Source organism: Cryptomeria japonica, chromosome 10 (assembly GCF_030272615.1).
Source record: "Cryptomeria japonica chromosome 10, Sugi_1.0, whole genome shotgun sequence".
Classification (NCBI taxonomy): Eukaryota; Viridiplantae; Streptophyta; class Pinopsida; order Cupressales; family Cupressaceae; genus Cryptomeria; species Cryptomeria japonica.
In genome coordinates this window covers 491,010,323-491,037,808 of record NC_081414.1, presented here as the reverse complement: position 1 = coordinate 491,037,808, position 27,486 = coordinate 491,010,323, and the positions used below count along the sequence as shown (strand labels likewise).

Genomic DNA, 27,486 nt, shown 5'->3' with positions numbered 1-27,486 from the left:
TCATCCCCTCAAGTATTACACTGGTTCAGCATACTAAGTCTTCCTTATTGCAGTTCTGTTCAGCAGCAGGTAAATCAGTTACTTATATTTATATGTTTTGTTTCTTCTTTCAGTTGATGGAGAGAAATTATATTACTGGGTAGGATATAATACTTAAATACAACAAAGACTTTGTCCTTTAAGAGACAAAATGCCAAGGACCAAAGGTGATATTAGATATATCACTCTTTAAGAGGGAGGCAACTACACATCAGACTTTTCAATGGTGACATATAACAAAGAGCACGAGAAAAAAAGGAGCTATATCCAGGAGTGTACATAACACCCATCATAAGACAGGTATATTGTATTCCTTGATAACCATAAAGCAATAATTAGACATTTGGTCCTCCAACATAGTTGTTACAAGGGTGGGTATAATTGTAAATCTGTAATAATCATGTCTTATACTTTGCTTGCAATTGTGCCACAATGGTGGTGACCTCAAAGACAAGGGCTTGGCAATTGCTCCCAAGCAGCTTTTAGCTTCACAGTATTTAAAAATTAGCACTTTTAGAGAAACATGCCCAGTTTATTTCCTCATATGACTGAAATGTGTGGTGTATTCCCTTAATTAAGCCAACTTGTTTTGTAAGATCTTCAGTGATTGTTTATGTTGGTTTATAGAATTGATAATACTCTTTTTCAAGAAAATATAATTTTAGACTTTAATATGAGTGCAGTATTGTTGTACAATTGTACAAAGTGATGTTACAGGAGTAGAAATTGCTGTTGCACTAATGGTAGAGTTAACTAGAAACTCATAGTGATGTGCATACACTAAAGAATCGGGGCGAAGTGCATAGTACTTGGAAGATCTATATTTTGATGCATCACTTCCAAATACCTTTTTCTGTTCTTCTCAGTTGTGCAAGCTGCTCTACTGTTTCAGTTTTACTGAAGAGGAAATGAAAATATAAGGTATTGCTTTTTTATTTTGGACACATCACTGTGACATCTTAATGTACTAATTCTGCTGCTGGATACAAGTGACAAGGACTGCGTTAGACTTTTCCAGCAAGGTGGTGTCCATGGTTTTATCCTCCATTTTATTTGCAATACCCTGAATAATGCTAGTAAAAATTTCAAGGGCTTGGATAATAGCAGCAGTAGCACTTCCTTTGGACTCTGCAACAGTTGGTAAAGGTTTACTGTCCCCTTTTCATTGAGTCAACATGTGTGGGACCTACATGTCCATTTCTATACTTCTCAGTGGGTGAGGGATCATTGCTAAAGTAGTATGTACTAGATAGAATTGATTTCATTCATTTGTCCCTAGTATTTTAATGAGTTTTGGACCATTTCCTAAATTTTTAGAGGTCAGTTGGAGGCAGGGCACCCACCATTAGACTCCTCATGTGTCATTTACCCTAGGAGGGAACTCTTTACTGTTGGCATTGTTCACGCCCTCGATATTTTTAAGTGTACATGTCCATTATAAGTGCCAGGGAGAAAACTTCTTCCTATTTCTTTGAGGCTTTTGGAGGGCTACTGGGGATAGGACCATACCGTGCAACCTGTCATTGTATTTAGGTGTGGGTCAGTTGTTCATTATGTTTTATCTCAGGTCTTTTTGGTGAGTTGTTCTCAAGCTAAGATTGATATACTGATGAGGGGTCATAGTTAATTGGCTTCTTGGGTGATTTAATGTTATGAAACCAGTGCCATGTTATGTGAATTTTATTATTAATATTAAAATGGAAATATTCTAAGTGATATTAGTGTCATATCAACTAAGAGAAAATATTTATTAATTTCTACTCACTTGGGCTGGGTGCCTTGGGTTGGACCGTGTCAATGAATAAATGGAGGCCAGTTTGTTGGAATTATTGTCATTGATGTCAAGGATAATCTTGAAGTTTTTTTTGAGCTGCTTGCCTTCTTGGGTGCTTGACCAGCTTGACCTGCTTGAGGAGCTTGACCTGCTTGAGCTGTGTGTGTGCCTACTTGGCATTTGTCAGCTGCTTACTTGTCCATTTGTTGTGACAAGTCAATTCCCTATGCCATGTCATTGTTTGGACTAGTCAAAGAGGTTCGATTTTCTCTATGTAATTTAAATAAAGTTTTTTTCAATTAGTGTTGGCAGAGGTTTCTGGAATAAAAGGGAGGAATCGTTTTTATTAATCTATGGCGGCTTTCTAGTTTAGTGCCTTCAACATACATCCTCCATGTTTTCGGTTGGGTTTCAGTTTTGTCTGACGATTTCAGAAATGTAATGATTGGAAAATATTTTTTTGGTGACTCTAAAATTCCCAGCAGACGTGTTTTTAAAGTTCGTGGATTCCCTTTGCTGTTGTGTGTTTTTTTTTCCTTTACAATTCTGTATGCATGCCGTATTCTAAGGAGTCGATCTTTATTAACTTTGTGGAGTGCCTTCATGGAATGGTTAAGATTTTTTTGGGGGGATGCCGTGGCAAGCTTCAGGTGACCTTTTTATGGAAACATTCTTCCAGAATTAGCGCTTCAGTTTTGTTTTTTAAAATGAACACGGTTGGTTATGAGATGCTGTTTGCTTTGCTGTGAGTTTAGCGTGGGTATTTAAAAATTTCAAACTCTCTCAAACACGTCCTTTTGCCTGTAGACTTTGTGGCGGCTTCACATAATTGTTTCGGTGGTACAGGTCATATTTTTTAAGGATATTCATGTCTCAATTTATTGAGACGCTTTTCTGGATTGTGCGATCTTGCTGGGTATATGCAAGAATTTAAATTAAAAATGATTGGGTGACCTTTTGTTGTGAGTCGATATTGAAAAAAGTTGGATGTTTTTTTGTTGGGCGTTGCTTTCCTATTCTCTAAAAACGTAGAGTCAAGGAGAATATTTCTGGAGCATGCATTACGATGACAGCTTTGAGGGCAGAAGATTTTGAATATCGTAACTGCATGGGTGAAAATGTGATGATTTGCATACAGAATGGCAGAATATTTATAAAACAGTGAAACATTCTATATACTGTTTTTTGGAGTGAGTTACATGCTGCTTGAATGAGAAGCTTCAGTTATCTGAATCTCACAGAAACACGTGAATCTCTTTCTCTTATGAACACTGATGGCAAAACCTCTACAAGTGTGGAGATTGATATGATGATATTCTTAAGGTTTTTGTGCTGAAAGTGAATCTGTTTTTTTACTGAGTGTGAAGTTTCATTTTTCGGATGCTTATGTAGTTTATCATTGACCTAATGATACCTTGTTCAAAAGACTGTTGAAGACTTCTATGAATTAAAATTTCTTCCAATCTGATTGTAACTGGAGTTGGTGCTCCAGCTGTGTTTTATGTTGGTGCTTTAAGGGTAGTTGGTGTACTTAGTGAGTTGGTGCTCACATCTGTTTTTTGGGTTGGTGCCCATTTGCTATATAAGAATTTTATGCCGTGGTTTTTTACCCAAAAAGGTTTTCCACGAGAAAACTTGTGTTTGTGTCTTACTGATCTTTTTGGGTATCATTTGCCTTCATTCTGAAAAATTGTTTAAAATCTCCAATACTGATTCAACCCCCCCCCTTCCCCCTCTCTTAGTATTGGCTGTGTGTCTTTCACAGCCAACATTGAGAGATTCATTCTGTGCTGATTTCCAAAGGTTAGAAGATGAAACTATTTATGGTTTCTTGCAGGCAATCTCATCCAAGGATTGCATTGAACTGAAAGCATTCTTTTTCTTATTATCAAACTGATTTGTGGGGCAACTAGAACAGCATCATACAGATTTGGGGGAGGATCTTCCAACAGGTGCTCGATTTCTAAGCTCCACACTACTATCTGAGAGATGCCGTTTAGGACTATGCTCAAATCTGATTGTTTTGTTGCAACTTTGAATCTTTGACTGTGAGAATTTGTTTGAAGTTTTTTGACAATTTGAGGTTTTATACTTTTTTGGTGTTTTATGCTTGAAAGTTGAAACCAAAATGAAATGTAATTGCAGTGCAGGAAAAAACTAATACTATGATAGGAACTTAAAGATGACTGATTTATTGACAGCAAATTATCAAACATCTAAAATCAGGTATAGAAACATCAGAAGCCAAAATTGGCCTACCACTAGTCCAACGCTTGTCCGGGTGAGCTTCTTTATTTGACTGGAATTGAGAGTATGCTGTAGGTTGTACGGCCAGCATAGGAATGGTACGGCTGAGCTAAAAAGTGGTATGGCTGCCTTGAAACGTCATCAAACCCTCTGGATCTGCAAAGTATAATCTGAAACCCTTGAACAAGGTCTCGAATGGATGATAAAATCCTCAATTGAAGCACAAACAGGAATTCTCTGTGAATTCCCCACAATCATGAACTGGGTTGGTGTCCAATTCAAAAATCCCCAAGGAGTTTTCGTTCCATGGAGGCTGGTATGCTGCTGAAATCCATTAGCAGAGCTCAATTTTTCAAATTGCTGATATCAAAACCAGTGAATGATTCCATAATGGAAGCCAAGCAAATGACTTTATCAAGCCTCAACTCTAGCCGTACCAAATAGGATTTGTTTTATTAACTTTGTGGAATTTATTAAAATTAAACTCTTCTCAAAAGAGTTCGACCCTTTATGAGACTCTTATTCCTCATTCAACTTAAACACTTTTTAAGTTGCAACTTTATTGACTAGGTGGCGCCAAGGGGGGAAAATATATGACTTAAGCACTTAATAAACTTTTATTATAATGTCACTTTATTATTATATCTAATTTTAGCTTAAAGTGACTTTTATGAAATTATAACATAAAGTGCTTATAATTGTAAGTCATCTAACCACAAAATTGGCTAAGTGTAAACCCCTTGCTAGCACTGACATCTCCTATTCATTGAATTCGCCTGTGGAGATGAGTAACAAGCAAATCTATGCTCCTAAGTGATCACTAGGAAAGTGGGGACATTACATAGGAGTATTTATAGAAAAATTCAAAAAGATAAGAAAGGCTAATTTCATCTGCCGCAATGTTATATTTGCACCATCTCTTAAGGCATTATACAGAAGTTTATGGTTAAAAAGAGCATCAAGGCATGCTGAGCAAGCAGAGACCAAAATAAAAGCAAGCATCTTTAGTTAAGCCATACACCTGTTAATACTCATCGAGATTTGCAGCTTTTACAATATTTAGAAGAAAATGATGCTCCAACTTTTTGCCAAGTGTACATACTTCATCTCTATGTCCAAGTCCTCTTTTCTAATAATAGAATATATTCAAACTTTAGCTACAAATCCATTGAAGAAAACTTCTAGAAACCTCAAAAAACTTAAATGAAATGTTGACTTTTCTCATTGATTATGATGATTGGGTGAAATTGTATTAATTATATGATGATTGATTATAACCTACAGTGTTTTAAGACTCGTGGACTCGCCACGGACTCGCAAGTCCATGGGAGCCACAAGTCGACTCACCAAGGACTCGCGAGGCGAGTCCTGCCGAGCCCATCTGAAAGACTCGCGAGTCTTTTGCAAGGACTTGCGCGAATATTTTGCACAGACTTTTGAGTCTTTCAGATGGACTCGTGCGACCCAAAAAAAACGTCTTGCAAGCTTTAAAAGTGAGTTTTTTTTTTTTTTTTGCCCTCATTTGGCATTCTTGCTTGGTTATGACAGGTTTGTTCTAGCTACCACTTACAGCTCAAGGCCTGAAAAATTGAGCTATATTAGGAGAAATACAAAGAGGAAGATGTAGTCTTCTCTTTAGTTTGTTCATTGTTGTTTTTCACATTTGGAGTTGGACATATCATTATATGTAATTTTGTAAACATTTATAAACTTATGCTGCTATTATACATTTTAGAGTTGAAACTTGAAACTATGAGTATGAATGATGAAATTTCAAATATTGCATGTTTGTAGATCATATGACATGTGTAATGTTTCAATTATGGCTCTTGTGTTCTCTAAATGCATTAATTTCTTTATGTTTTTTTGTAAAACTACGGTTTGTTTTTTTGCCGAGTCTTTCGCGAGTCTTTCATGAGTCTGAGTCTGAGTCCAAATTTTTGGTTTGCCGAGTCTGTGGCGAGTCCGAGTTTTAAAACTTTGATAACCTATAGCAAGCTAGCAACTAAGTTGCTCATTTTTAGGGATTTTCATCTGTATTTGATAATGATTAATTTATTTAATTATGGTGGAGAATCAGAAGTATCCTTTCAGTTTATGTAGTTTGGAGTTATTTATACACCATATTTAAACATAATTTATCCTTCCTTTAAACTGATTCCTGATAATGATTCTTGGCATTTCAAATAAAAGAAAGCATTATAAAATTATAAATGAGATTAAAATAGTTTCAAAGTATAGAAATTGAAATGTTCCGAACTGCAACAAATAAATTAGATGCATAAATCTACTCAATTTCCCATTTAAAAACTTAAAACTAGTTCCAAATTTTTTTATCTGAAATTAAATAATGTGAAGTGAAAAAAGAAAATATGACTAAGATCTTAGCTTAAGAAATTCAACCAACCTGTGGGAGATTCATTAGCTCAAAAACAGCTTTCTTTGGTGTTAATTCATTATCAAGAATACGGGCAACAGCAGTCAATACAGGCAATTTCACATGATACTTCTGTGCTAAAGCAATAACAGCTCCTGCTGTGGCTACACCTTCTGCGACCTATGGAATTCATAGTTAATGGCAGGGAAAACACAAGGCTTTACATTTTGAATAGATAGTCAATGAAACTCAGATTCCCAAGATAAAGGCCTTCTCTTTATGCAACTAAATAAAGAATCACCTGATTCATGGATGCAAGAATGTCATCAAGTTTCTCCCCAGATCCAAGTCTCACCCCTACAGTTCGGTTTCTTGAAAGTTTGACAAAACATGTAAGCATGATATCTCCAGTACCTGAAACGCCAGTGAGTGTGGTTGCTTTGGCACCCATCTGCAGTCCAACACCACATGATATAATAATCTAAACAATTAGTCATAATTGTAGCAGAATTGGACTCAAAAAATTGTATAAGTTTCACCCGGCCTTATAAAAATTTCCACTACATGTCTTTTCTCAAATGCAGTAATGCCTGTAGAGATATTTATGTAGAATGCAAAGGTCAATTTCTTACATTATTTCTCAAGAAAGATTTAAAAAGGCTTCAAACAGATAAAATTATTGGAGATTTTTCTCAAATTAAACAAAGTTCAACTATCTGTGCCACAATATAGAAGTTATCTCTGATGGAGCTGATGTATTATGACCAAGTGCATATAAATGTCTGTCCTGATAGCATTATTTATAAAGAGTGAGCAATTTTCATTGTAGAGAGTATACCTGAAATAGCCAATAAATTGGTCTTTATATGTGTAGAGGGACCATATACTTCAGCTTGTGGCGTAGACACTCCTACAGAATTAACATTGTGGGACATTGTATGCACATACAAAAAATTGCTAAGAAAAAAATCATAAGATTGTAGATCTGATCCACTTGATATATTTCATGTTGTGTTTCAAAGTCATTATTTCTATCTTAAGTATGCTATCTTCATGATGACACACAAATTCATGCAGACCAAGGACAGGGTCAACTATAATGTAAAGGCACTCCACAGAAAGACTAGGCTTGGCATTGTAAAAGCATTAACCAAGAAAGATGACTCATTCAAACAAATAAGGAATTTTGTTTACTTAATTTGGAAGATAAGAAATAGGATGGCCTAGAAATTTCAAGGTTAAAGATGCTAACCAGGGGTTGAAAGATTTAGATGAATTATTAGTCTTTCCAAAAAGCATTTCAAACTCCCAAAGGTTTGCAACCAAGGGAAGAAGATCATGAGATTCACCCACTACTCAAGTCTCTTCCAAACATTGGTTTGTATAAGCAATCCCTTTTGGAGAGTAATGAAATGAAGAATCTACTCCAAGATTTGTTGAAGTGAGGTGTCCTACACCCAATATATTTGCCGTACAAGTCACCCATTGTCAAGGTACAAAAGAAAGATGGCTCTTGGAAAATGTGCATAGATTATATTGTCTTGAACAAAATCACCATCAATAACGAGCATTCACCCTTGTGGATTAATAGCTTGTTCGACCAACTTCAACATGCCAATTATTTTACATTATTGGATCTCAAATCTAGGTGGCATCAAGTTCACATAAAGGGGGAGGATGTTTTAATTCAATGTAAGAAGAACAAAGTGCAAAACTCACAACTCAGTAAGACTAGGAGGACACAATTTCGATTCAGACTCAGCAACTTAGCAAAAACTTGAATGAAAAAAAATCATAAATTCCCTAAAAAATATAAATCTCATACAAAATATAGTTACACACTATGAAATGAGCTTGTAGAATGATGGGGAAGTGTTTTCTATCAGATTTGAATAAAAAAGAGTACAATATCATATCAACATGGAAATACAACATACAATTATATGATATTAATCTTATGATGATTGATTCAATCATCATCAATTAATATTCAATGCAAGCTACAACAATTTAGATTTTCTCTTCCTTGTATACATCATAGTGATGAATGGAATCCTATTCCTCAATCTAGAAGGTAATGCTGAAGATCATCATCATCCTCAACCATGATGTCATCGAATCCATAGTTTGCATACTTGAACTCAATAGACCAAAAATTTCTTGAATTGGAAAAACTTGGCAACTTAAAAACAATGCTGAAACACTAGTGTGCCTATTTACCTTGGGTGAATAGGGCTTATAAAGAGATATTTTTTCAATGGCTTTTTTGCATTTTTCTCATGTTCAATTGTTTTTCCTACACATCATGAGTGTTTTAGTACTAGCCATTGACTTGCCACTTAACTCACTTCAACTCACCAAAAAAACTTGGCAAGTTTCTTTTGTAAAAATCAGGATGAAAAACAATTTACAAGCACTTCGCAAGTAGTTAAACAATGATCCAATCCAAGACCCTCTACTTTTGCTTCCACTACTCTCTCCTCTACTTACCTTTCAAAATGAACAATCGCATCTTTTCAATGGAGCATTTTGTTCCTATAATCGGTTTTTTTCTTTATTGACTATAGTGTGAAGTTTTTCATATCCAGGTGGTTTACAGTCTGCTAGTGCATTATTGACTGCTTGGACCATCTCTCTATAGAAAGGTGAGCGAGCAACATTAAATGGTATTCCATTTGCATAAAAGAATCGTCCAATCTCTGCATCAACTACTTCTCAAACTTGCACATCAAACAATCTTCCAATGGGGTTTGAGCTGCCAATGTGTGGTCTTTTGCAAGCATGTTCGCTTGTTATATCTCTAGAAGTCACATCCACCTCTAACTCTCGATTATGACTTTGAGCTGCAATAGTTGCCCCTATTGTTCAAGCATGAGAGCTTCGAATAGCAACTTTACCATCAGCCCTTTCTTGTTCCCTCACAACATCCTATCGTTCTGACTCATTTGTACAGCCTTCAACACCGTTTCCTGGTAGGTTGTAATATCCCCAAGTATTGTTTTTAATTTTTAAACACAACAAACACTTCAAGGCACCCATTAAGGTTAGGAAAGATAATCTTAATGCTGCTGAAAGTAACCCTTTCCACCTTTTGATCACCGAGAGCCCAATCTGGGAGGGTGAGAGCATACAGTAATGAGGGGATCGTTAGATGCTTGAAAACTGAAATTTATTACAAATTTGGGCGGCAAGCCAGCCTGTTCCGCTTATTCAGCGGGAGATGGAAACTTAGAAACTTCCTGGTGGAAATCTGCCAGGAACAAACCAAACGCTGAAAAATAACAATCACTCTACTGCTTATCCAACGGGAGGACTAGAAATGAAAATTATTATCAACTTGTCATGTCCCCTCCTTGATCGTTATTTATAATCTAAATGAAACAATTATTATTATAAATTAATATAATCAACAAATGATTATTTGAAATTATTAATATTTAATTATTAAATATTATTTTTAAAATTTATTAATATTTAATTATTGAATATTATTATTATTCACAAATTAATATTAAAAATTATTATACACAAATTATTTATTAATATGTGAATCACATTTTATTATTAATAAAATTATTCAGAATTTATTAATGTGTGCATTACTTATATCAAAATTTGTTTATTTGAAAAGCACCGATCAAATTACCAATGCATTAGGCTGTGTTTAAGAATAACAAATTTTAGTTAGAAAAGGCGCGACTCAATGGGGAGTCATATTCTTTAGGAAGGGTCATAACCAGTCAAAGAAATTAAATACCTTTGACCACCTTCCTCCAAACGGGACACACAAGGAAGAATAAGAGAAAAGAGAGTACAGAAGAAGAGAGGAAATAAGGGAAGTAAGAAAAGAGGAGACCGAAGGATTGGAAAAGGAGAATACGAAGGGAAAAAGAGAATAAGAGGTGTATACGGGACGAATTAAGTGATATCAGCAGCACCTTGTCTAGTAATCATTACGGGTATGAGGAATATTGATAATATATCATGCTACTATTAATGCAGTTTAACTTCACTAATACAACCATTAGTTTGGATATAATTTAATATTGTTAATGCAATTAAATACAATTAAAACTAATGATACAATTTGATATTATCATTAATACAACTGAAACAACAGTCATTAACAATCAATTCTAAATTTATATAAGAGACTCAAGAATATAAAAACCTGGATGTACTACTTAATTAAGGAAAACATAAGGAAAGACATCAGCAGTCACTGCCTGAGAAATACGTACAGTATAAATATGGGAATATAAAATTGCTGTCAATACAATATGATGCTATTAATATAATATGATATTATTAATACAATATACTGCTATTAATATAATATAATATTGTTAATATAATAAGCTGCTGTTAATATAATAGTATTGTTAATACAATATGATGCTGATAATATAATATAATATAATATTATTAATTCAATATAATTAATATGACATAGGGGGGACAATTTGGGAATGGGAAGTGCAGATCTGATTGTGATGGTTGTGTCCCTTTCAAAGGGCAGAGCTGCAGGAATAATGAAGAGTTGCACTCTTTCAAAGGGTGTGTCTCTTGCCAACGGGCATACATGATGAAGAGGTGTGTCCTCTCCCGCACATTGAGAGATAAAAAGGAAAGGAATCAAAAGCACCCAGGGACATCACCATGGATCAAATCAGATCAGAACTGTTATTAAGTTACAGGCAGTAACATCCTTGTTCTTGGTGGTATGCATGAGGATGTGTTTAATAAGTATGCTTAATATATGAAGCCCGATAATGTTCTTATGCAGAATAAATAGTAATATTAATATGGACTGCAATATGTATGACAGTCATACTTAATTTCATATATATATTCATAATACATAAGAAATTAGTATACGTATAGTCTAACTCATGTTATTACTGTCCATATTTAAGAAGATGGGAATGAGATGTTCCAAAGAGGGGCAATCTAAATCCAAGCAATAGGTTAAATCCCAAGATAGGGTGGGGATCAGCGACCCATAAGCCTTGAGGGTATAGACCCAAGATAGGTAAGGGCTTGGATCTGTAAACTTTGAGGGAACCTATTGTAGTTGGTCTCTAAGCACTTTGGTAACATACGTAAACCCTTCTCTCTTAAAACTGAAGTAGTAGCAAGGTCTGATATCTATATTAAGAACTACGAATGATGAAATTAATCATCTAATGGGGAAAATAGATAAGCACTTGATAAGAACTAATTGAAGAATATCAATCAATTTTAATATATTGAAATAGATCAGGTAGGGGACATTACAAATTAGGGGACATTACACAACTCCACCGCTTATTCAGCAGAAGGACAATAACAAACCAAAACTACAATCACTGAAGGCGGCTAGGCCAGCCTCTTTCACTTGTGCAGTGGAAATTACATAGAGGAAAGCAAACTGAAACAGCTAATGGTACTACCATTTAGCTTTACAATAAACATCACATAAGATGGAAGAGAATAAGAAGATACAAGCTAACATAAATACTGAACTATGAGAGAAGTGCAATGCAAGATATGAGAAACCACTATACCAATTTGTTGTTACAGAAAACAGCCTGCTGCAACTTCACAACAGCCACCACGAACCACAACAAGCACAATGAAGAACACTCCAACGAAGCTTCAGCAACACTGGAGACTTGCACAATGCCCAAGGAGCCAGCGAACACTGAACACACACCACCAATCGCCCACACCAACACACCAAACACGCCCAGTAGCACACAAACCAAGAAATACGGCCAGCAAGGAGGGTACGGCCAGCAAGATGGTACGACCTCAAAAAATCACACACCACACTAAAAAACTCGCCCTTCTGAGGTAGAGATCGCCCCAAAATCAGCTTCCACACAAAACAATGCCCACAAAAACTGAAGCACACATTCAGAAGATCCAATCATAGCTAGGAGTGATGTCTCACACTCGAAGTCTGTCAAGAGCCCTAGGAGGTATTCACCCTCGAACATTGTCTGGAGTCAATCCGATAGCATAACAGTGTAAATTGTTTGAGATACCAAATGAGAAGCCCAACACTCTCATTTATAGACTTTGAAGGCTTAAATTCAAATTCAAATTCAAATGGCGCCAAATTCCCCCAAATTTCACTTTCATTTCATTTCATGACACCCTCCCCCTTAAATCGAACTTTTGGAGATAATTTAAGGTGTATAAAATAATAATGTTACATTTGAACTTAACGCCCCATCACCATGTCTCCTAGTCGCACTTTTTTGAAGGTCACCAAGTTATAAAATAATAACATTATAAAACATAAAATACACTAATCCTTGCTGCCACTTGACTTAGGAAATAAAAAATAATACTTCTCCCTTCCTAAGCCGTCCAACCAACTATTAAAACCTCATGCTAAGGTATTAATATATATTAAAATTACTTTCTTCTCAAATACTAATTATTGCGAAAATGAGCCGGAGACTGAAGTGCTGGAAATCACCCAAAATTGAACTGAGTTGGAGCTCTGAACTGAACTGCTAAAAATAGTCATCTGAGTGAATATAGGATCCTGCCAAAATAATACTGCCAGAAATAGCCACTAAGCTGAGCTGCAGAATCCCTGCCAGAAATAGCACTGCCAAAACTAATACTTACTATAAATAGCATACTGCTAAAAATAGTAAGTGTTTCCATAGTGATTTTTACCACATTCTGAGCAAATGCCAAACTTACTAAAAATAGTAAGTCCCGAAAAGGTCCTCAGATTGGTTTGCATGTTATACCATCGCAGAGCTCTCAAAAAACCTAGAGAACTCAACTGCTTCTGCCTCCATTTACTAAAAATAGTAAGTTGGTCAAACTCCATAACTTGCTATGCATGTACCCTCACTGCAAAGCTTTCTCAAAACCCAGAAGGAATCTAGAATCCAAATTGATAAATTCCAACATGCAAGCGAAACTGCAGTAACATCCTCCCTGAGGTAGGAAACCCTAATTTCTGCTTCCGACTAGCCTACAGGTCTTCGGAATAGGCTAACGGTTAGTTAAGCTGATTACTGTTGAGAAGGGGACATTACATAGGTGAAGGAAATGAGCCCTCACCCTCATGTAGGCACCTCTCCAATGCATTGGACAAAGTTTACAATGGTTAGAAGTTGTTCCACTTGATCCAATCAGCCCTGGTGCTTGGTCAACATACTTTCATAGTGGTTATAAGCCTTGCTTTCCTCCATCCGACGTTCTACATGGAAAAATAAAAAAATATCAGGTTTGATATGAAATCATTCAGACTATATTTACTATTTTGTATCCTTTACTATCACATTCTTAACTGTATTTTAAATTTGTAATGTTTCAGTTTTCATTGTTTGCACTTTGTTGTTAGTTTGTTTTTTAATAAGTGAACTTTGCATCATTTTTATATAGTCACAATATATAGTATAAAATGATGCAAAGTTCACTTATTAGAAAACACTAACAGTATATCACAGTATCACCATCAAATATAATAGTATTAATATCAAATATTAATTATAGTGATACTACAATGATATTATCATATTAACATCAGATATTGCAATGATTAAAAAAAAATTATTCTGATAATAATATCAAAATTAATATCTGATGTTAATCTTAGTATCTGATATTGCAGTATTAACATCAGATATTAATTCTGATATTAGTATACGAATATTAATAATTCAATAAATTAATAATTTAATACTAACATCAGATATTAAATATTAATATATTATTATTAATTCTGAGTCTTTGACTCATTTGCGAACTTAATACCAAAATTCGATAGCATGCTTTTAGCCTTTTAATAAACCAATAATTTGTTTAAATTGTTTTTGAGTATAAATTTTGGTATTATATAAATTTATATTATCGAAAATAAATTCTGGTTGTGATGCAAACCAATAACATGCTTTTGTTCAATTGATATACAAAAGGCTGGCAAAATATAAATTGGTAAACAAGGAATTATTTATCAGCATTCATCGATTCGATCTTGGTTGTGAATGATGTGATAAATAGTCAAAATTTTAAAACTATTCGAAAAAACTAACCTATGCATCTGAGAATGGAGGTCACGTGTAACTGGTTTAGCTACGGAGGTAGCGTGTGAGAATGGAAGTCGTGTGTCCGTCTGAGAATGGAAGTCGCATCTGTCTGAGAATGGAGGTTGTGTTGGTGGTTTTCCCTTATGCCCTTGCGTTGCGTCAAACTTTATTGTGTGCATTTAGGGTTTTTTTCCGTCGCGTCTAACTTTCTTTCACGAGTGTTTTTTAGGGTTTTTAAGCCCATGTTTGCAAGGCACGGTGAAAGACGAGAGGGTTCGTTGACGAGGAGTCTCCTCTTTGCAGAGACGTCTTTCGACGGGTTTTCAGTGTGGGAGTTGCGCCCTGAATTCCGATTTGCGTGCCAAGGGGCTGGGTTTGAGTACACCTACAACCTTGCAAAAACCTAATGATTCATTACTTGTATCTTCAAAATAAAAATGATTAGGGCATACATTATAAATGCAAGTACACAATTTTGAATTGCATCTCAAACCACACAAAGACAGAGAATTGTTTAGAATTTTGCAAAAACACAAGTGTTACATAGATGGTCAATGTATAGAGTCACCCAAGGTGCAAAATTGGCCAGAAAAAAAACAGGTTCACTAGGAAAGCAAGTTGACAAGAAAAATACATTGACCAAATATCAGGGTCAATGCACAGATTTTGCACAAAAAAGAAACACTATGTTTGGAAAATAAATAAAAAGCCTATGTTCTACAGTGTTTCTAGATCAGGGATGAAAGAGGATGGGAGGCCCTTTTTTCTTGAGGTGTTGGGGGCACAACTTAAAAATAGGGAAACTTTCAATTATTCATATGATAGGCATTCGTCTGTAATATAACACCCTGATCTGGATATTTTTAAATTGTTTGCAAGTCTTGAATGCCAATGTGAATAGTTTGGTTGATATATTTGTTTCAGATTTCATGCACCATTAAAGAGCACTCCAAAAGAATTAAACACCATTCAACATTAAGTTTGATGGAGCACTGTTGTATCAACTGTGAATCATTTGACATTGTAAATATAGTTCCTTGCTGATGCAAATTTCTGATTTCATTATTTGATTCAATTGCTCATGCAATATGCTGATTACAAAGCTCTTGGAAGTAAGTATTCTCATTCATTAATTGATACTTGTAAGAGATTATAAACAATCAACAATAGTAAAGAATACCTGAAAAAAGCTCAGACCTGATGCAGCAGTTCTGGAAAGTAAGAAAGTCATCAGCTTGCTAAATCAGTCTTCCAAGGTTCATTAGCAAGGTCTCCAAAGCATAAAATTAGGTCGATAAGCCTTCACACACCAAACAAAACACTCCTAGAATGCTCTAATCAAATACCCTTCATTCCAAATGTCTGAAATCACTAATCATAGGTCTGAAATATGCTCAGAACTTCCCCCAACAGCAAGCTGGGCACAAATAGCAAAGGGTTGGCTAGAATTAACTCCAAAGACTCTTCACAAACCTCACTAGGTAAGTGCCAAATGAACCAAGTCTCCAATAATCTTACTATCTTTTCCAAAGGGCTGAAAACAACTCAAAAATCTTACTGTAGTGCGACACTGTAGCAGCATTGTTCACGTCACTGTAGCAAGCCTTCAAAATTCATAAATCTTCAATACCTTTACAAATTTCATGGTCATACCCTAGCCGTCCAAGGTATTATGAAAGAATATGGCAATTAAACCTACAAATCTGAAGCAATATGTCTTCCACCTGCAAATAAACTTCAAACCCTAGCTAGTTGAAACTCCAGAATGATGTAAACCTACAAATATGCTCAATGATGAACCTTGGGTGGATTCACCTCTAAATGTGGAGTTGGGTTTTCGTCCAATCTACTGAGAAACTCCAAGGGTTTCTATCCTAAGATTTCTTGTTAATGAAAGCCAAAGGTCTCAACCTTCTCAAAGAGAAAATAAATAAACCAAGTATAAAAAAATGACTTCCTCATATATCCCTTTATAATTCTCTCATGAAGTTTCCAAATACCCTATTTAAATTTTCCACTTTTAATATTTTAATATTTAACTTCCATATGGGAAATAATAATAAAGTGATCCCTCATATAATTTATCCATTAATATAAAGTCGCCTTAATAAAGTCACCAGGGACTGAAGAGAACAAACCCAAAAAAAACTAGAAAGGAAAGTGTCAGGCGAGCACTTATTATAAGTAGCATCTCTCCACAGAACCTGCTAAAACTATGAACTGAGCTAGCTAAGAGAATCAGAACACTCCCAACTAACCAATGGGTGTTGAAATTGACACTTAAAATAGTAACTTATTGAAAATAGCAAGTCTTGGATGGGTTGTCCAATATCACTCCAAAAGTGTCGTCCAACTCCAATAATTGCTCTGGACTTGTTGATGGGTGTTTTATGACCACACCAACACAGAATAAAAAATGCCAAAGACACTTTATCCTCTCTTGCACAAAGGCTCCTTGCATGCTAAGATTGCAAGAAAAGCTCACTGAGGCAATTCTAAGGTTTCTACTGCATACATGTGACTTAATGTTGGATATGAGCTCTTTTGGCTGATGTATGCCGGTAATCCAAGGGGGACTTACGCTTTTGTTGTTCTTCACTTCTCTTGATGTTGTGGCTGGAACATCATCATCGGATATTGTAGGATTGTGATTGAACAGACTTAACAGGAATTGAAAAAGAAGGACAAAAGGGAAAAGGTTAAGAAGTTCTAATCTATTCCTAGGGACAATGAGGATAATAGATCATGCTCCAATAGACAAATTCCCAGTAAACAAGTACTACTTTGCCATGCTCAGCAACAACTCCACGAGAACTAGTGCAATCTTTTAGGGATTATGCAAGGAGTTTTCATATCACAATGAACACCATCGTAACGAACAATGTACGTTCCATGATAGAAGTTAAGCATCCATATGAAAAAAGTTTAGGCTAACTTTACATTGCAAATAGAAATCATCTAAGTGCAAAAAGTATGAACCATTGAAATTCATCAAACATTGTCACATTCTCCATTAACATCAATGCACTTCTAACAATTTGAGAAATCGAAGGAACACAATGCAACAAGCTGAAATAAACACGAATCCACCTTATCTTCAATGAAATCAAAATTTATTTCTCCAAGTCTTACAACAATGTCTTCTCCTTCTCCTATTCTACTTCTACTCTAAAGAGCAAGAGCTCTCTATTGCTAATGAGCTATCTAATATTACAAATGAGAAGGCATGGGCCTTTAAAAGAGATCCTTCTACAAATGAACGGCCAAGATTGATTTGTAATCAAGGGCCGAGATTACAAGATGGAACCCTAATTAGGGTTTCAAAGTAAATGACCACCTTTTATGCAAAAAGAACTAGAGTAAAGAACCAATAACTAGATGTCAACTAAGTGTCAAACAACTCATCATCTAGAAGCGTCCCTTATCTCTTTTTTTGTTGGCAAATTCAATGAACCTAAACATCACTATCTCGAGTTCATCTACAGAGACACTTGGAGTAGTCTCATGCTTGTACTCCATGATTGTGGTATCCTTTTCACACTGACTAAGAGTCTTCTCCCATGCTGGCTTGAGTTCCTGAATCTTGTTCATGAAACTGATGAATATGGAAATGTCATCCAGGCGACTCCCGGAGAAAGAACTCATGTCCTTGAAAACGTATTCCTTCACCTTGCTCTTCAAAGTATCTGTGGTCATTTCCTTACCTCCCATTTCTTGTGCAAACAATTCCTCCGTTGAGGAGAGGATTTCCATCTAAATTTCTTTGAGTATCCTCCTTAGCCGAGCTAATTCTTCATTTGACTTCTTGAAGGCTTCTTTTCCTAATATCACTATGCAATACCATCTGGAGAAATCATATGCTTCCCTTTCCCTAATCACCCCTCCATCCATCAATGTGTCTCGAGGAATCTCCATCAATACTCCTATGCATGAGATAGACTTGTCAACTCTAGGAACTACAACATGTAGGATTCTCGATCCTAATCCTCCCCTTATCATTTGGGAGAACTTCTTAGCTGTCTTCTTTTCTTGTCAATGACTGTCATTCCTTGAGTCTTTTCCTTCTGATTTTTTATCTTGGATTTCTGGAGGAAATTCAAGATGTTGTAAATTCTTCTTCTCACTTGCAATTAAACTTTGGATCCTTGGGATCTAGAACTAGATTGCCTTGAAGCCTGGATTTTTGGAGTTTGAATGTCCTCCTCGACGTTTGGAACTAGAATTCTTCCTCCATGAACTTCTTGAGACTAGATTTCTTCTTGAGCTTGTATGTCATAAATTGGATCTTCTCATCTTGGACCTCCATGTCTCTTGACGTCCTGATGTTGCCTTTGGATTGGATGGATAAATCCTTGATGTTATATCATTTTCTAACATTTTGGAGAGAATTTCTCCATACTTAGTCATTTTTTTTACTTTCCATTTCTGAGGAATCTGGGCACATTTGGAGCTTGGAGAAGGAATTTCTCCATACTTAGTCAAATTTTTTGAGTTTCCATTTCTGAGGAATCCTTGAGCGCATATCAATCCTAGAGGAGGATTTGTCAACACTTAGCAAAATTTATCATTTCTTCCCTTCCTAGAGATAGGTGCATTTGGAGCCTGGGGAAGGAATTTTCCTTGGTGAAATTTCATCCTTCCTTGCCATCACGAAGCTAGGCGCATTTGGGAGGTCCTAAAGGATTTTCCATACCTTAGTAAAAAAATTATATTTCCATGACCTGAGGAATGCTTGGGCATGTTCTCGAGTTGAAGGAGAAATTCTCTTATACTTAACCATTTTTTCACTTTCCAAGAATTCTATCTTGCTTGGGAGTCCAAGGGAAGAATTACATGATTTCCAAGAAATTTGTCCTAAAGGAAGGAAATTCCAACACAACCAATTTTTATACGATTTCCAAGAATTTTATCCTGAAGGAAGGAATTTCCAACACAACGGCAATTTTTCATTGTTTCCAAGACTTCACGAATGCTTGGGTGCACTTGGAGGGGGGGGAAGGAATTTTCCATACTCAAATTTTTGCCATTTCCAAGACTTGGGCACCTTTGGAGTGGCATAAGAGGATTTTTGTCCTCACAAAAATTCCTCCTTGGAGTGGATTTTCCACTCTTGAGCACACTTTTGGGCTAGAGGAGGATTTTTCCTTTTCACCAAATTCCTCCTTCGCCGAGAATTTCTACTCACTTTTGGCCTGGGGGAGGATTTTTTATTTTCGCCAAATTTCTCCTTCGCTAAGAATTTCCACTCTTGGGTAGACTTTTGGCCTGGAGGAGGATTTTTTATTTTCGCCAAATTCCTCCTTCACTGAGAATTTCCACTCTTGGGTGCACTTTTGGCTTGGAGGAGGATTTTTTATTTTCACCAAATTCCTCCTTCACTAAGAATTTTCACTCTTGGGCGCATTTTTGGTCTAGAGGAGGATTTTTTCCTCTACATTGACTTTTTTATGCTTTGCATTTCATCTTCGTTCTTCTAGACTTGAATCTGGTTACTTGCTCCACTTACAGTTAAAGTTCAGTTGTTTCTAAAAATAGAGACTGCTAAAAATAAAAAGTTTTGTCCAAACGCAAAATTAGACCAATCAAGGCCACAATGAAACTTTCTAAAAATAGACACTACTAAAAATAGAAAGTTCTCAAAAAACACTCAAATTTCACTGGTGGCTTCCTTGAAGGATTCTCTTTCTATACTTAGCCTCATATTTCACTATGCTCAAGGTTACAAACTTCTTTTTTAAGTCTGAAGGATAAAACCTTAAAATAGACAATACATGCTTCCAGACTTAGCAAAATTTTGGCTCATTCTCTTCCATTTCCTCATATCAATTCTCAGAGTTAACTTGACACATAGCCAAATGTCCATCATTCCCTTCCTCTGACTGTGCATTCTTTGCTCTATTATTGCAATTTCTTCCTTGGACGATGATATCACCCACTCAACGATGTCCTCCTCTCTACATCCAAAGTCTTGCTCCCCATAATGTACCTGAAGAAAGACAAGAAAACGTTGTGAAGTACAAGTATCAATCAAGTTCATAGTTAGCAAAATGCAAAGTTTGAAGGATAAAGCAATAAGCATAATGCATTTCTCAATACATTTTAAAACCCTTATTCTTGACTTGACGACAATATTAAGACTGTATCCTGTCTAAGTTGTATATTTCTTAAGAATCCATTCCCTATATAGACACTTCATTACTTTCAAATATCAAAATCCAGACCAACAAGACCATATAACTCATTCCTTAGGGTCGGGAGACGACAAAAAATTGCAGAAAACTTGGTTTATTTAGCGAAAAGAGGGGGTCCCCATTTGCAATGGGGCAATGTGTGAAAACGTCACAACAAGACCCATTGGCGGCAATGCAACCCCTCTTTGAACCGACTAATAACAACCCAAAAAAACAGTATCAGACCCACTGCAAAGGACACTAAAAATAGGGACATTATAGTCTACCCTTCCCAAAGATTGCTTGCCCTCAAGCAATCTGCATCTGCATACCAAACCAATTGCTATCTACATATGTATGCCAATCTAAATACCAGGATTCCATATCAATCTCAGAGATATTGCTATGCCAATCCATTGCGCCACTCTGTCATCAACCTGCAACAACCTAGGAAATACTCCATCCATCATGCAAATCCCTAGATCCCAAGCCATCACATTCTCACACCAACGAAAAGTGGAGGGATAGATATCTCTAAACATGCCACCAACGTCAAATGTTTGTCTAAATCTAAATGAACTCCCATGAAAGTGGAAAAAGATCATCCTAAGTGCATAACCAGCCAAGCCATTCCACCACATGTTGTTGTAGATCAGCACAACATATACCCAACTGACAACCTCACTCCAAATGAAGCAACAAGTACCTCCAAGGACAAAGGATGATGGAAGCTCATCAATATGCCAACCTCCAACAAAGAAAGGTTGATACAAACCTCTCCAACCCCTCCAATCAGCTTCTGTCCCCAAAAGACAATCTGAAATCTCTATGGTCAGTAGAACAAAATGGATGTCTAATACCAATGTGTGGACCACAACCCAATCAATTAGGGTCAAAATGCTTATCTTTATGCATACCTCATCCCCTAAGAATGAATCAGCTCCATACTCTGATAATGCATGATACGGGAATAGTGTATCAATGGCCTCTCCAAGAGTGTCCACATGCTCAAACAATCCTAAATCAGCAATGTAACCATACATGTACACCTCTTCATACGCTGGTCCAAAAGATGTAAGCTCTACCTGGTGAGCCTCTAGAAGAGATAACTCTTCAAACTCTCCACGCATAACCAAGGGCCCAACCAAATATAAATCACTTATGTCCCCCCTCTACATGTGTAGGTATAACACTAATGGCTGATCCACCGAGTGTGTGCTCAAATATCCCATCTTCATCTATGTCCTGAGCCCTCAATTGGCTCTCCCACAAAGGTGACTCATGATCTCCATGATGTAGGCTATGTGTATACTCAACAATTTTGGGAATCATTCCTATCCTTAAGCCCATGCAAATCTGAAAGCTCATTGTGCTTGACCATTAGAAGGGGTTCTTCCCTCAAACCACGAGTACCACTCTCATCCTCAAGTGCTATGGCAGCCATATAAGACTGGATTTTTGATGTGGATAATGATAATTGAGGCAAACTCAATTCTTCACAAAGCTCATCAAACTGAATATCTGATTCTTCAAGGCCCATCAAAGTGCTCTCCAAAGAATCCTAGGTAACCTTAAGCTCATTAGTAAGCTTATCTACCTCTTCTTTCCCTTTCAGCGCATCAAAATAGATTTCACCAAGCATAAAAAGGTGATCTATATCAGAAATTAGTTGTAGGAAATTGGTCTTCATTACCACTAACGATTCTCTAAGTGTCTGTAAATCTAAAAGGGAATGTTCACCACCAAGGTCCATATGTATCCCTGAAGACCTCCAACAACATTTTTCCATCAACTTATGGGTGTCATCAAAATGTTCAATGGCTGCGATAATCTGGTCTTCATTTACCTTCATCTGTGCCAAATGATAGGACTCTTGAGACCTATCAACCCCATACAAATTTTCTGATTTATGATCAATATCATGCAACATTAAATCAGATTTTTTTTCGAGGTCAATATCAACAACATCAATGCTATTAATTGCATCCTTCATGCACAACTGTGTAGGTGAAGTTAGAACAGCACTATAGTCAAAAGTAGATCCATCCCAAACAGGGTCCACATCATATGTAGGGACCATCTCACCTGGACAAACATAAGCATCAGCATAAGATATGGAGTCATCATCATTGGCTGATTGGAAAACATTCTTCATATATGCTATCAATATGCCCATCATTGGCTGATTGAAAAACATCTTCATATATGCTATCAATATGCCCACCATATGCACTAGTGTGATCAACCTCATAGGATAGCTTTACCTCCTAGCTTCCTACCAAGAAACTCGTGCAATCATTACCTGAAATAACATCTTTCCCATGACTGAAAATTGCACTTTCAAGTGAAGATTGCTCCTCGGATGTGACTGCAATAGATGACTGATTTTCTGATTTGGCAACCTCTATGACGACATCTCCTTCAATCTTCATGTACTCTTCATTTACAGCTTCAATAGGTGACTCTCCTACGTCCTTGTCCTTAACTTGTGGTCCTATTTTCTTTAGAGCTTAGAGTCCAATCTCCCATGCATGTTGACTGATTTTTATCATCTCCAAGATCACCTATCGGCCGCAAGTGACAAACAAGTGCTTCTTCTTCCTTCACTAACCCTTCTTCAATGGGTAACTTCTGATTTTTCTTTCATTATTCTTCTAATGAACTTCACCATGCCAATTTTACCAGATCCAAGGTTACAACCAAACTTAAGAAATCATCGAAGGAAACCTGTTTTTCAAACCCCTCAGGCATGCTTTAGTACCTTCAAAGAGTTGGATAGCTTCTTGTTCATAACTCCTCTTGATTTCATCTTCAACCCTGCTAAAACCCATTGCTGTACCTCTGAATTTTATTGAATCTCCCAATAGAATGGCAGGAAAACTTTGTTCTGATACTACTATAATATCCCACCCAGATCTGGATATTTTAAATTGTTTGCACGTCTTGAATGCCAATGTGAATAGTTTGGTTGACTGATTTGTTCCAGGATTCATGAACCATTAAAGAGCACTCCAAAAGAATTAAACAACATTCAACATTAAATTTGATGGAACGCTGCTGTATCAACTATGAAATCATTTGACATTGTAAATATGGTTCCTTGCTGATGCAAATTTCTGAGTTCATTATTTGATTCAATTGCTCATGCAATATGCTGATTACAAAGCTCTTGGAAGAAAGTATTCTCATTCACTCACTGATACTTGTAAGAGATTATAAACAATCAACAAAATTAAAAATACTTAGAAAAAAAGATTTGACCTGATGCAGCAATTCTGGAAAGTAAGAAAGTCATCAGCTTGCTAAATCAGTCTTCCAAGGTTCACTTGAAAGGTCTCCAAAGCAGCAATTTAGGTCATTAAGCCTTCACACACCAAACCCAACTCTCCTAGAATGCTCTGATCAAATACCCTTTATTCCATATGTCTAAAACAGAGTAACGGGAATCGCCCAAAATCACCAAGTTTGGGTGATTTCCGAGTCGAGTCATGCTCGCCAAGTCTAGTGGGCTCGGACTCGGACTCGGACTCGGACGAATCTGTTGGCATTGTGTTGTCATTGATGTCAACCGGTATAGGATGGCAACCGGTATGGGAGATTGATGAGCAGTGTTGTCATTGATGCATACCGGAAATGGTGTCATTGATGTCAACTAGCATGGCAGGTCACCAGTAAGGAAGAGAATGTCATCTAGCATAATGATCATAGGAGTCACCAGTACACAAGTTAGTGTTGGCTTGTGTTGAAGACATAAGGACTGGAAACCGGTATTGGATAACAACCGGTAAGTGACATGTTGGCAGTGCATTGTTGCCAACCTGTTGTGACCATTTCACACATCGCCGCATCAAGATGGGGACCCCCTCTTTTTTCGTTGGTTTTGCTTTCTCTTAGCTAGGTTTTTCTTTGCTTGCTAGGTGTATTGAGTGAGTTAGTGGTCGCCTGGGCTGGGTAGATTAGGGTTTCCTTCGAAAAGCTCATCCAGGGTTTCTTTCAGAGCTAAATTTAACCTGGGCTTGGGGAGGTCATATGTTGTCTGCCTTGAACCCTAGTGTTATCTTAGAAGGATCTTGCCTTTCAGGAGATGGAAAATGGATAAATTGTGCAAAAGGGATAAAAGTCGTAAGTCAAGATAGGTCAAGGTTGTTGGTTTTCGAGTCAAAGTCTTGTCTTTTGTCAAGTCGGAGTCGATTAAGCAGAGCCAGTGGCAAAGTGAAGATTCAAGAGGCGATTTTAAGAATTGTTGAGCGAATTGGCAAGGAAATGGATAAGTTATGCATCAAGGGATGAGTATGGAGGTAAAGTCAAGTCAATCTTAGAGGAAATCATGCCAAGACTAGGATTTTGCTCCTGACCCTTCCAAAGGGTCCAGAGCGAATTCCTCCACAAGACACTCCATCCTGACCCAAAATCTGAGCTAGCCCATTCCTAGGCTTGAAGGAAGGTAAAAGCACTTGTTTGAATGAGGAAATGAGAAAAATGAAGCCAGGATCATGGCCTAAGGGTGAATTTTGCTCCTGACCCTTTCAAAGGGTCCAAAGCAAAATTCATGTAAAACCCTATTTTTCAAAAAACCTTGAGTTATATGTTGACTTGAAGAGCAAATTTGCATGATCATGATGGAAGGAAGCCTAACAAAGTGTGTCCAAGACATAAAAAGGAGAAAAGAGGTGAAAGACTAGCCTAAAACTAGGATTTCACTCCTGACCCTTCCAAAGGGTCCAAAGCGAAATCCTCATTTGGCCCTCAATTTTGGCCTAAGGCATTGAAAATGAAGATTTTGAAGCCAACTGGATGACAAATAGACTTGGATGTGGCGAGAGGAGAGCAAATTTGATCAAATTTTGAAGATGGATTGGATGAAAAAGGTAGGAAATCAAACAAAACTAGAATTTTGCTCCTGACCCTTCCAAAGGGTCCAAAGCGAAATTCTTAGAAGAGACCTTTTTCCTCTTTGTTTGCACTAAAAAGTCTTTTTTTTCTTGGACATGGTGGGGGTAAATGATATATCTTTGCCTTTTCAAGTGATAGAATGTGAAAGAGTGAAGGAGTTTTGACCAAGACAAGAATTTCGCTCCTAACCCTTCCAAAGGGTCCAGAGCGAAATTCATATTTCCTCTACTTTGCTCTTTAGCTTGACCAAGTTTAGAGCTTCTAAGGAATGGTTTGGAGGACTTGGATGCATATTTGCCTTGGAGAGAAGGTTTGAGGCAATAAAATGAGGGAAATCAACCTGGAACGAGAATTTCGCTCCTGACCCTTCCAAAGGGTTCAGAGCGAAATCCTCCATTTGACTTTCTTTTTGCCTTAAGCCCTAGGTTGGCCTTGTCTTGAGCTAGTTTGATGATGAATTGCCTTGGATATGATGAAAGGACCTTGAAATTGATCAAGTTTGAGAGAGAATTGGATAAATGAAGTGGAAAATCAACCAAGAATGAGAATTTCACTCCTGACCCTTCCAAAGGGTCCTGAGCGAAAATCCCCATAGCTCTCATTTCCTTCCTTGTTTTGGCCAAGTGTTGGTTTCTAAGGCATGTTGGAAGGTGGATTGATATGTTCTTGACTTGAGAAGTGGTTGAAAGCATTGAAAGATGAAGATTTTGCCTAAAGGATGAATTTTGCTCTTGACCCTTCCAAAGGGTCCAGACCGAAATTCTTTATAAACCTCATTTGTTTCCCTGCTTAGGCTACAAACCTTGTTCCTTGGGCGAAGAGTGATGTATTTTTTGCCTTGCAAAGAAGATTGGAGTTGAAAAGATTAAGAGTCAAGCCTAGAATATGGATTTCGCTCCTGACCCTTCCAAAGGGTCCAGAGCGAAAATCCCCATAACCACTCTTTTCTCTCAATTTTGTGCCAAGTCAAGTGTGGGTTAGGATGAATTAAGATTGGAGATGTCTTTAGGCATGACTTTGACTTGCTAGTAATCAACAAATTCGAAGGAATTGAGTGAAAACTAGGATTTCGCTCCTGACCCTTCCAAAGGGTCCAGAGCGAAATTCCTAAGATCACCTATTTTCCTTTCAAAACAAGTCAAACTTTTGGTTTTTATGGCTTAGAGAAGAATGAAGTAACGTTTCCTTGACCTTTGAAGTGAGTTGAAGTGGAAGAATGAAGGAATGATCTCAAGAGCAAGGATTTCGCTCCTGACCCTTCCAAAGGGTCCAGAGCGAAAATCCTAAAACCTATTCTATCTTCCAAAATTTGTGTCAAAGCAAGCCTTGCCCAAGGTGAGATAAGTTGGGAGATGCCCCTAGGATTGTCCTTGAATGGGTTTTGGCCATCAAAAATAAAGACTTTGAGCTAGGACAAGGATTTCGCTCCTGACCCTTCCAAAGGGTCCAGAGCGAAATCCCTCAAATCACCTTTTTTATCCTTGTGTCAAGCCAGGATATTGATTCCCATGGCATGATTGAGGGTGGAGATGTGTGTTTTCGCCTTGCAAGATGAATTGAAGTGAGGGAAATAAAAGGATCAAGTATAAAACTTGAATTTCGCTCCCGACCCTTCCAAAGGGTCCAGAGCGAAATTCACAAAGTATCATTTTTCCTTCCAGATTGTGTTAAGCCAGGACAGTGATCAAGGTGGATTGGACTTACAGATTGCCACAAGCATGCATTTGAGTAGGTTATGAGTTCAAGAAGTAAGAATTTTGAGCTAAGGGATGAATTTCACTCCTGATCCTTCCAAAGGGTCCAGAGCGAAATTCTCAAAGATCACCTAATTCACTAATGATAGATGCTAAAAAATGAATCCCTAGGCTTTGGAAGAGCTAAGACTAGCATATACTTACCTTGAGGAGCGATTCGGAGTGAAAAAGTGATACAACTTACGCCTGATCA

At 36.9% G+C, this 27,486-nt stretch overlaps 1 protein-coding gene across 1 annotated transcript in view; it reads right to left on the bottom strand.

The window, feature by feature from the left end:
• LOC131039426 (glycerol-3-phosphate dehydrogenase [NAD(+)], chloroplastic) overlaps positions 1-27,486 on the bottom strand; it is a 169,341-nt gene that overhangs the window by 21,355 nt on the left and 120,500 nt on the right. Inside the window, exons 7-8 of the mRNA XM_057972190.2 lie at positions 6,739-6,888; positions 6,468-6,617 (exon numbers count right to left, since the gene is read on the bottom strand). Of these exons, the coding sequence (XP_057828173.2) occupies positions 6,468-6,617; positions 6,739-6,888 (300 nt within the window). The remainder of the gene's footprint in view (positions 1-6,467; positions 6,618-6,738; positions 6,889-27,486) is intronic.